Source organism: Ruditapes philippinarum, unplaced genomic scaffold, assembly GCF_026571515.1.
Source record: "Ruditapes philippinarum isolate M1 unplaced genomic scaffold, ASM2657151v2 ctg1072_1_1_1_1, whole genome shotgun sequence".
Classification (NCBI taxonomy): domain Eukaryota; kingdom Metazoa; phylum Mollusca; class Bivalvia; order Venerida; family Veneridae; genus Ruditapes; species Ruditapes philippinarum.
In genome coordinates this window covers 302,501-314,632 of record NW_026866109.1, presented here as the reverse complement: position 1 = coordinate 314,632, position 12,132 = coordinate 302,501, and the positions used below count along the sequence as shown (strand labels likewise).

The 12,132-nt window shown below is 33.2% G+C and overlaps 2 protein-coding genes across 2 annotated transcripts in view; one reads left to right on the top strand and one right to left on the bottom strand.

Annotated features, from left to right (window-relative positions):
- The first annotated feature begins 4,049 nt into the window (after positions 1 to 4,049).
- Positions 4,050 to 12,132, top strand: part of LOC132731379 (uncharacterized) — a 19,481-nt gene continuing 11,398 nt past the window's right edge. Inside the window, exons 1-2 of the mRNA XM_060717554.1 lie at positions 4,050 to 4,665; positions 5,424 to 5,489. Coding sequence (XP_060573537.1) covers positions 4,095 to 4,665; positions 5,424 to 5,489 — 637 coding nt within the window. The 5' untranslated portion in view covers positions 4,050 to 4,094. The remainder of the gene's footprint in view (positions 4,666 to 5,423; positions 5,490 to 12,132) is intronic.
- LOC132731375 (uncharacterized) overlaps positions 7,804 to 12,132 on the bottom strand; it is a 4,809-nt gene continuing 480 nt past the window's right edge. Inside the window, exon 1 of the mRNA XM_060717549.1 lies at positions 7,804 to 12,132. This exon is cut by the window's right edge and continues 480 nt beyond it. Coding sequence (XP_060573532.1) covers positions 9,665 to 12,132 — 2,468 coding nt within the window. The 3' untranslated portion in view covers positions 7,804 to 9,664.

Sequence of the window (12,132 nt, the reverse complement as noted above, 5' to 3'; positions counted from 1 at the left end):
TTTTCCCATTGTATGTAAATAAAATATGCTTTAAGAGAGATAATGATATCATTTTGTTTTCAGGTTAGATTGTTATTTCACATAAACCCTGAATACGGTGATTCTTTAGGCATATTTGGGAAAGTTATTTCTAGTATCTAGTTTGTCTGACTACAAAGACCTATTTTTACAGTAGACCAAAATCTTTTAACAATACAATGTCACATGGGAAATACTTAAGATACATAAGAGTTACTTTCACAGAAATTGTTGACACTTTTATCATAAAGTGCTTATTTATGAGAGTTTTTCTCGACAGTTTAATGTAGATATTACACTAATAACAATGGTAAATGTGAGGAATTTAATACTTTATTTATTCATTAATGAAAATAGCATTTTTGAGATTGTCTCGACCAGTCAACGAACTTTAGCGGATGATTTCAACTTTAATATGATTACATAGACACGAAACATTTTGTAATATTTAAAAAAAAAAGATGAAGCAAATATAAGAACTAACGAGACAGGCACTGAAAATAAATGATTAAAACATTAAAAAATTACCAAATTAAGCATTGAAAATAAATGGCTAAAACGTTAGAAATAAACTTATAAAATATTGACAATTAACAATCAAAAAGGCTGAAATGACGAATAAAGCAATTGAAATAACGAAAAAAGACGCAAAAGATCAAAATTAATAAGACATTAAAAGAATTAAACTAATTCACTAAAAAGGAGCGGGTAATTCACTGGAAAAGAATGAACACAATATTTATGATATTAAAACGAATAAAGGACAAAAAAAAGAAGAAAAGAGATAACGAGTAAATCTCTGAAAATCACTTATAAAGCACTGCAGTTAAAATATAACAAAACAACACATATTTCTTTAATCTTTACTAGTTTCGACTGTTATAAAGCACTGTTAATATACATTAAAGCACTGAAAGAGAAAAAAAACATACTACAAAAAACATGAAAAAAGAACAAATTAAGTACTGAAAATGAGCGAACAAATCTATAAAAAGAACAATTAATGCAATGTAGAATGAATAAAGCACTGAAAGGAACGAATAAGGCACTGAAAATGAACGAATATGTTACTGAAAAGGAATAAAGGAAACAACCAAACCAATACTGAAGCTTGAACACATTTGGCATTTTAAGATATAAAACAGATATTTATCCAGCGACAGCTTTATCTTGAATATTGTAATATTGTCTATCATCAGATACATTATAATCACGTGGGAAAAGTGTCAGACATATACTAACCAGATCTTATCCTTGTTGAGACATGTCTTCTTTCAGATGTACTTAATTTTGTTTTGATAATAAATGAAAAAAAATCTTCTTAATCAATTTCTCTACAAACCCTGTTCTGCATGATTGTAAGTATGGGATCATTTTAATGTATGGAAGTAGAAATCGATTAGTATATATTTGTTTCTGAGGTTTTAAGTAACAAAAGGTTCTAGTGATGATGCTCATTTGTTTTACAATTTCCAAATTTGCGTTAACTCCAAAACAGTTTCTTTCATTATGTCGATGTGGTGAAATTGCCACCTTAATTTGAAATTTGTGCTATACTTAGCCATTTAACCTCTATGATCTGATCTGTTTCAAACTTGTGTTTTAACATATCTGTATAATAACGAAAATTGTGTTTCAGAGCCTGGCCAGACAACCCTGATTGACTGTTCTGGACGGCAGGTTACCATTCTCTTTACCTTTCATTTCTCCTTTTCATGTCTATTAACATTTGTGAATATTTTAAAGTGCTCAAAAGCTAGCATTAAAAATAACAGAATTATACAGAAACAGATGCGATATAAAATAAATGACCGGATACTTGAAATTGTGATAGCATAAAGTTTTATGTACACAGTAATGAGGCAGCATCCGACAGAGCACCCATAGAGAAATCGAACTAGCGCAAGTACATGTGGGACAGAGAGGGCACTATAAGATGTGCAGCTTAGGCAAAATAATCAATAACATTATATTAATAAATAACCTTAATTGATTAAAGGAGTTGTTACTTAACAAAAATTAGATTCCAGACTAAGTTGTCAGCTCTTTTAAACTACACTGCAGTTCACTGACGAAATGATGTTATGGTGGATAAATTAGACTGTGTTCCATCTTAACATCGTGATATTGAACTACTTGCCGAATATATCAAAACTAACCTAAATAGAATTAAGATTGTGATATTTTGTTTACTAAAAAGTGTGTTACACAGATGACCTTGATTTTCACGACATATTTTGTAAGCTTGCTGTCGACTTGAACAATTATCGGTCCTTGTGTATGAAGTGGAAGACATTGTTAAAAAGACAGACGCACTACTTAATTAAAGGCGTTGTTCAAGTAGTGGCACTTGACATTACATTGAAATGATTTTTATGCCCCAACAATGTGGGAGCATATAGCGTTGCACTTGTCCGTCCGTCCGTCAGTCCGTCCGTCCGTACGTCCCGAAATCTTGTGAACGCAACTCCTCTTAAACCGGATGGCAGATTTTGCTTAAACTTACAGGGATCAACAACCTTAAGGTGTAGATGGTAGTAAAGGAAGGAATTTTTGCTGCGACCAAATTTAACAGAATTATGGCCCTTTGTTGATTTTTTCACTATATACTATGTAGAAATTTTGTGAACGCAACTCCTCTTAAACCGGATGGCAGATTTTGCTTAAACTTACAGGGATGAACAACCTTAATGTGTAGATGGTAGTAAAGGAAGGAATTTTTGCTGCGACCAAATTTAACAGAATTATGGCCCTTTGTTGATTTTTTCACTATATACTTTGTAGAAATTTTGTGAACGCAACTCCTCTTAAACCGGATGGCAGATTTTGCTTAAACTTACAGGGATGAACAACCTTAATTTGTAGATGGTAGTAGAGGAAGGAATTTTTGCTGTGATCAAATTTAACAGAATTATGGCCCTTTGTTGATTTTTAGTTTTCAACTTGTGGCACATGTAGTCCAAAAATATTTGACCTAGAGTCATAAGATTGACAGAACAGTAGCGTGTGGGGGCATCCGTGTCCTATGGACACATTTCTAGTTTTGTCTATGTTATGTTCGAGAATAGATAAATGTAGTATTATATAATATTCGTGTTAGTTTCAACATTATGAGTATATCTTAGTCTCTTTCTAATGATTCTCAAAATAGCTGGATAAAGTCACAACACTTGAAACATATGACATGTGATGATGGCGTGACGGATAAATTGAAAGAAAAACAAACAATTCTTTCCTCGGACATTCCTTCTTATTATATTTGATACCATATTTTCTACGGAAGCAAATACAGGGGAAAGTGAACAACTCACTGCTTAACAAAAGCAGCAATAAAAAATATTAACAGTCTGTATGAAATGCAATGTAACTTAATACATAGTATATCACTGACATTTTCATTTTGTTTCATGCATATATCTATTTCGACTCGAATGTGATGAATATTTAAAGGGTGAACCATTGTTGAGGTCTCTTCCTGGAAATAGCTTGAACTGATGTCAAATTAAGAAACATGGTCGTAACCCAATTAAGGCTCGATGCACTATCCATGGGTTGAGAGACAGACTTATTAACCAATAGACCATCGTCTTCTTCATACTAAAGCTTTGGTACAAAATACATATACGAATAGTTTTTGGACAAATGGTATAAAATCTGTCCTGATATTGTTTAAACATTCTTACATGACATATTTATTTTTAACTGAAATTAAAAGATCGTAATTTATCCATCATTATATTATATGACAAATGTAGTTTATGATATACTAGAACTTCAATGAAATCTTTTCAAAGCTGCTGCGGACATCGACATATCTGGTCTGCAAGATTCAATATTTTGTCTGTAACATTACGGGTGTGTAACACAAATGATACAAATAACAAGTTTGAGAAAATATGATTAATTCATCCAAATATTAGCAGATATAAGTGTCCCTTCCATTACACCATACGTTTGAAACAAAAGCCGTTATGTTTAATATATATAATGATATGTAACGTAATTCTAGACAAGTTAACTTCAGTCTTATAAAAACATTTGCTCACAACACGTTATTCGCTATCGGCAATAAAGCAATGTCTCGCGTTGGATTAAAAATAATATTTCATTTATTGTGCTTTTGTCCGACAAGTGAGGCAGAGCTAGAGCTAAGCCCAAAAACAGTTTATGAATTGCTAGTTTATGAAACCACGAATCTGAAAACCGAGCTGGCAGAAACTAAATCTCTTGTTGAAGGAATAGAGAAGAAGATTGAACAAATTGGTTCCAATGTTTCATTGATAGCAAACAAAGTGGACAGATTTGTGGGAGAAAGATCGAAGTCTCTTACAAATGGGAACGTCAAAACTATTACAAATGCTTCTGACGCAATGTTTCAAAGTGATTTTGAGATGCAATCAGCAGTAGTCCGCAAAATGCTCATTAATGAAAAAACGCATTTAAGAAATACATTAAAAAAGTTTGAAAACAAAATTAAAAAGTTTCAGTCGGATATTGAAAACCGATTCACATTGATAAATTTAAAGGAAGAAATGAACGTAGATTTTGAAAGTAAACTCAATGATTCGGAGGCAAAAGTGAGTCAGCGTATATCTTCCATCGACGCGGACCTGCAGAGTCAACTCCGTATAATATCGTCAAAGCAAGGTACATTTGTATTTAGATTAAACAAGCATGGTACATAAGATAGACTTCAATGTTTCAAACAGTTAAGAAAATAAAATATTTTTATGTGTTCTGAACTTCATAAAATGCAAAAGATAAAATTTATCAAGAAAACACTTTAGCAATAAAATATTTTATAGTTTTATCTATCCATTTTTTTTGAGAAGAATAAATAAGACTAAGCTTCAATATACAATAATGTAGCGTCCTAACGAAGGGGCGGTGTTGGGGTGGTGAACCCCATATGGATCTCATAATTGAGCATCAGTAAAAATATATATGTGAATTTGCGCTGATCCAACACCATATGTGAAAGAGAAAATCAAAGTGTAAGTTTTCAACGTTTTTAAAGATACGTTTATAAGCTTTTTTTGAAGAAAACAAAAATGTGATTTGACCCTCCTGACTTTCCTTTTATATCTAAGCATTTTTATCGTCGAGATATTCTTTCCGTCGTGGGTTCTGGTGTGTCTGAAACATGCGATGCTTATGAAGGAAATTTGGTTAATGGGACTCAAAATACACCTTCTTAATAACTTAAATAGGAAATATAATTAAAAATATAGTTAAAATCAAACACCGTATATGCAAAGCAATGAACGTTTTGTTATAAAAAAAAGTTTATTCAACACCTTTTTAACAGCAAGTGTATTTTGTACCACTGAGGAAAATCAGATATTGATAATAGTTTTTACAGATATTTTGTTATTCACGACTTTTATTTATTACATTTATTGCAGAAGAACAGCAAGACACGCTGTCTGATCTGATTAACGCTACAAACACACGGATTGCAGCAGAAAAGGGTACGTATCAATAATATGATGTGACTTTACGTTTGTACATCTTTGACCAAATAAGTTTAGATATTCATTGAATCATATTGCAGGGACCTTTCTGTTGAAAATATGTCGGAGTTAAATCGTATACATATACATCACCGTGCATATCCAGTAACGCAGGAATGTGCAATTAACGTAAAAGTAACGGTGAATCTGTGCAACGCTATTGCCAAAACGAATAACACAGACAGTAAACGAACCAAAAAATTTCATTCTAAATCAAACTTAAAGAAATGAATTAACGCATACGGCTGCTACGACATTATACTTTAACCAGCATTACAATTTGTTTCAGAAATATATTTACTTTCTTAGATCATTCGTGAGAAAGGCAACCTGATTAGCGTTTTGAAGGTGACTTTTGTGTTTCGTCAAATAAATATATACATTTAACATATATTTAAAACTTTATTTTTTATATTCTGTATACCTAAGGCATTTGTCAAACTACAAGTGACGTATAACAATAGAAGGAAGTTGGTAAAATAAGATTTGGCTACTTTTAATGAGATAACCGCCGCTGCTTCAGAGTTTCATTCACAAGTTCGGCAATACCTCGTCAAAATGGTCTCAATTATCTTTTATCTGTTAATTACGTGTAATATGACACGAGTAGAAAATATCTCATGTACACCGAATATAAAAAAACATATAGTAATATGTACGTTTTTATATTTAAAGATATCAACGAAACTAAAAATCGCCATCAATACGCTAGTCAGGTCGACAATTTCATGAATAATCTGGAAAAGTAAACATTTTCACGGAAATATTGTTGACAAGGTTTAAAGTATAATGTCTCATCAACCGTATGTGCTGACTCATTTCTTTCAATTTGGTGTACAATAAAAAATATAAGTTCATTTACATTACTTTGCACATTCCTGCGTTACTGGTTATAAACGGTGTACATGCACAGTGCTTTATCTTAAGTGCAGGTATTAGTTACCCATCAATTGGCTAATTTTTTTCTGAGGTTAACTTATTGTGATGACAGAGAAAGGAATAGAGATAGAAATATCGTATTCTTGTTTCAGGGGTTTTGTATTGCGACAAAAGGGAACGTGCTTATAACAGCAATCATCACCTGGACATTTTATCAGTCATAAAATTTAACACTTTAATAAGTACAGACGGCTTGATTGACATTATCACCTTAATAAAATAAAACTTTTATTGGATAAAGAGGGAAAGCCACACTTAATCTGCCAGTTACAAAAGTACTATTTGACATCTGTTATTAAAACACATAATATTTGTAACTTAACATATTTGAAATTTCACACATTGTTTTGAAAATATGACCTGTTTATAAAATGATGATGAGGTTTAAAGTATAATGTCTCAGCAACCGTATATGCTGACTCATTTCTTCCAATTTGGTGTACAATAAAAATATTAGTTCATTTACTTATCGCGGTGCTCGTTTGTCGTGTTGGACTTTCTTTATTGATTCTTATTTTCTCTATTTTAGTAACTAAATTGCACAATTCTGCGTAACTTTATCACAATTCCTGCGATATTTGCACATTCCTGCGTTACTGGTTATAAACGGTGTACATGCACAGTGCTTTAACTTGAGTGCAGGTATTAGTAACCCATCGATTGGCTAATTTTTTTTGAGGTTAACTTATTGTGATGACAGAGAAAGGAATAGCGATAGAAATATCGTATTCTTATTTCAGGGGTTTTGTATTGCGACAAAAGGGAACGTGTTTTTATTTTTGTCTATGGTGCACCCCTCCTACAAATCAAATAGCCTTGTGTTTCGATGCTCTTTCTATTACTTAGAGTGTAATTATAGTAATATAATGTGCATATTCATATCGGTACCCTTTCTGCGAAATCTATTAAAACGGTACCCTGTCTGCACATGCAATTGTTGTTCTCTGCTGCGACATACATCAATCTAGTAAATGTTCTTTCTTCTACTTAAAAGGATGTATGTCGAGTGAAAAAGAAGCTTACCACGGAACAATAACTAGAAAACTAGATGTTTAAACAATGTCTTTCAAAGGAATATTTCCATTTTTCCACAATAAGCAACACAAAACTTTATTTTGTTGTGCAGAAACCGAAATAAAGAATTGAGAGTGCGACAGAAAACCATGTTATTGCTCTACTGATATATCTAATATATAACATGTAATTAGATTAACATTATGTTCTTGATGATGTTGTCTTAGGTTTACTGAATACAATGTACAATACTTAGAACGAATTAAAAAGTCAAGAAAATAGTAGTCTCCCCTTTACTACAAATAACGTAACACAAACATATATTTCGCCTGGTAGCGCTGCACAATAGCTACGAGAGACCGTTTATTACACCAAAAACATACAATTGTATCAATATTTGTGACATTATATGTATACATATTATAATGCAGTGACATTTACAGTATGTTAAAAGATCTCTCAATAATAAACATCCGCGTCATCGGAAAACACGACGTCCAGGAAAACAAACAGAGAATGTTACTCTGATAAAACCTGTGTCCAATTTAACAAGTTCAGTGCCTTCCTCAGCGGCGTGTGTGGACTTCACACGAAATATTAAATAATATAACATGAATGGTCTAATAAACGTTCAACTAAAACATATCCTTATAACAACATTTCACCAAAGTTTGCATTTAATAACCACTATTTATTTATTTATTTTTAAATCTATGAACTTGAAATTTTAAAGCACGTGTTTATTAGCAGTGGTGCACGCTAGAAACTGATACCTGTAAACTCTACCTATCCCAATGTTATCATACCATTCATTTCGATTGGTCAGTTTGTAACAAAACAATCAAACATTGGTCATGTGACTTATTCAATCGTAACGTGCAGACATAACTTTACCGCTATACTACGTAACGCGGTAAAGTAAAAAGTCTCCCCTTTACTACAAATAACGTAACACAAACATATATTTCGCCTGGTAGCGCTGCACAATAGCTAGAAACCATTCAAAGTTAGAAATAGGAACAAAAACAAAAATATTCGCAAATCACATCAAATATAAACAACATATTAGATTTTTAAACTTTGAGAAATAGCTAGCCGTTTTTCTAATGAATCTGCTACATAAATATCTTTTGAAAAATCGGACTTCCACCTACCATGTCTTTTTAAACACCGATCATTAACATTATTGTTTGCTGCTACTGAAGCGCCCCCTGCTCTTAAAGAATGAAGACCAATATTTAAGTTTGGAGCGATGGTCTTAAAAAGTGATGTAACACATTCCCTTGCTCTAGTGTAGCTTAACTGTTTGTTTTTATGAATCAGATTTAAACCGGACTTAGATTTAAATGCAGGCTTAAACAAAAACATATCAGAAGAAACATCTATGTCACCTAAACTTATATACCTCTGTAACATTCTAACCGGACATGCTGAAGTAATACCTTTACTAATTAAAACTTCATTACCAAATCTATATTGATCTGTTTTGCTCTTTCTTAAAATAATTTTTATATAGCTATCTTTAAAAATAATGTCTGAGCATTTTAGATTACTGAGCTCATCAAAACGCAAAAAACCTGAAAAAGCCAATGTAATCATACATAAATTTCGAATTATACACAAATCAACTGACATTTTGTATTTATCACAAAGTTCTACAATGAGTTCTGTTGACACTGGATCTTTCTTTTGTGTAGGTGTCTTTGCTGTACGCTTGGATGATTCTAATAAATTTTTCACGAATGAGTTTTTTGTTGGATCTTCTAAACCGTTTAACTCATGTGCCCATTTTATTCCGTAAAAAATTGTAGACACGGTATGATACGAACTTCCAGTATCTAAAAGTTCAGTTAAATATTGTGCAACCAAAATAGGACGCGCGGGTAAAGATAAATAACCCTTTCTAGAACAATATACCCTCCATCTGTTAAATGCGTTGCTGTATTTCTTATTAGTGTTTTTACTCTTTGAGTCAAGTAAACGATGGCACATACTGTCAACCATACTTTGGTCGTAACAACCGGCCTCTTGTAGCTGTTCTGTTATGTTGCGTTTCAATCCTATGCCTGAAAAATGATTATAAAATATGTTATGTTTATGTTGTAATATTTTTACACTATAAAATAAGTATATCATGCTGACATTCCTTTTCACCTCCAATCTGAAAACTATAAAACTGTTTAATGCCGTATCTTAAGAGCAAGCATCTGAACAGACAAAGGATTTTTCCCAAAAATACCATTATTACCAAAACCAACTGAAATAATATCTTTCTTTGGTAGCATTTTAAATTCTGCTATACAATTTTTGAAACTACCATCGTCATTACACAATTTTGGCCAAAACGAGGCTGACTTCCACAATGGGACTATTAAAGTACCAGATGCCTGCTCATTTAACATTTTGTCTAAAACTCTGCCGACCAATCTAGGTGGCGGCACTAACCAATTTTTATCTTCTTTCCAAATTTGCACAAAAGCATCGACTGCCTCACAACCCGGACACCACCACCTACAATTAAAACGCTGACAATGAGCATTATGATTTGACGAAAATCTATCCACAGTATGTGGACCCCAAACTTTATCTAACATGGAAAAAACCCATGTTTGAATGCTCCAGTCATCATTGTCATACATACGACTAAACTCGTCTGCTACAAAATTATTTTCTCGGGGTATCCATTCTGAAAAAAGACATATGTTATTTTTGTCACAAAAAGACCGAACGTTTTCTGAAACTTCATGCAAATTTTGTTTCCTGCTACCTTTCTGTAAAATTGAAACTACATTCTTATTATCACAATAAACTTTGACATTCTTTTCTTTTAAAAGTTTTGCGTTACTTTTCATAACCCTTTCTACTGACTGAATTTCTCTCCATGTGGAGCTTTGTGCAACTTCTATGTCACTCCAATTACCCAGCACCTCACTGCCTTCAATTAAGGCGCCCGCACAAAGGGCTACATAGCCTCCGTACCCAGTAGACGAGGCATCAGAAAAACACTCAAAATCACATGTTAATTCTGTATTTATTTCTTTCCCCTTTTCATTCAAAATTCTTACATTTTTCCTCCAAAAGCGCAATTCACTTTGAGCGTTTTTGTCAACAAAAACACATGAACCCCAATTTAATCTAGATTCTAAACAGCGATAAAGACACCTTGTTTTGAAAAATACTATCTTTCCTAGTGCATTTTGAAAAGACACGATTTGACCAATTACGGAAGCTAGAAAACGAGCTAAAACTACATTTGACTTATCTTTATTTGTTTGAAAAAACAAAGAATCGATCGTGCTTTCTACCCTACAGATTCTTTCATCGGTGGCATGCAGTGTGCCTGTTAACATTTCCCAGCAATAACCGAGCCAAACTGAAGTTTGTGCTGGAATCCAATTGCACTTTTCTTCTGCTACCAAAAAACCAAGTTTAAGTAACAACTCATGTACGTAAATACTAAAAGATTTTGCAACGCTTAAATCATTATGTCCGCCCATACCGTCATCTAAAAACATGACTAACTTTTGGCCCATTGAACGCACGTGTCGTACTGGTATTCTCATTAATTTAGTAAAAATGAAACCTGCTGTAGATATTCCAAATGGGAGCACATTATACATATAAAAATGTCTTTCTCCTTCATTTTCCCAAGAAAAACCCAAATATTCTCTATGATCCTGAAATATTTCTATGATGTGATACGCAGACTTCAAATCAAAAGTAAAAACAAAATCTCCTTTTTTGAAAATATTTGAAGCCACTGAAACATCTTCATATTTAAATTTGAATTTAACCAGGTGTGGATTTATATGCCGACAGTCTAAAACTAACCTGGGTTTTCCCGATTTTCCGAATGCTACTGTCAAAGGATTTACTACGGCAGGAATATAATTAATTTTAGAAATACAACCTTTATGCAATAACTTTTTAATCTCCCCTTTAACAAATTCCGGATTTTCCCTAGCAGACTTATTATTCTTCAATACGCAAGTATTAGGTAATGTTTTGAAAGGCAACTTATACCCCTGAGTAATGACTGTTCTCATATAAACATCAATTCCGACATTTTCCCACTCATTTATACATTTTTTCAATCGCCCAACTGGCGACACGCTTTCGTCTATATCGGAAAAACCAATGCTATTTTTAGAAATCAATCTCTCTTCTAAAAATAAACTATCTGTGTCATTTGTATCATTTTTGCATATGCTCTTATTACAATCAAAAACAGAAAGACTACTTATCTTTTCATTCGTTTTGTCAGCACTTGTACTTCTACACTCGTATTTCCAATGCCCTGGCTTGCCACATGCGAAACATAGACCTGGCCGGGTTGACCTGCTGGTTGTGACTGTTGAGATGTTGTTCCAAGCTGCGACTGACTTCTGTGGCTGCGTCTCCACTGACGCTGTACGACCGTACGGTGAAAATCTCTTGAAACCGGAAAATGGACGTTTACTCTTCCATTTTCTGTTGGCCCTGGCTTCAGCACGAGCTAACTTTTTCTCGTCTTCGGAGTCCGAAGCAAGTGGGTTGCTTTGGTATTCTTTGACTACTGACCAACCCAACTCCGAGGAGTCTGCTATGCGAATGAGTTTCTGACGATTAGAAAGTAAACTCAAACCTTCGGAAATGCATTCTGACGCTC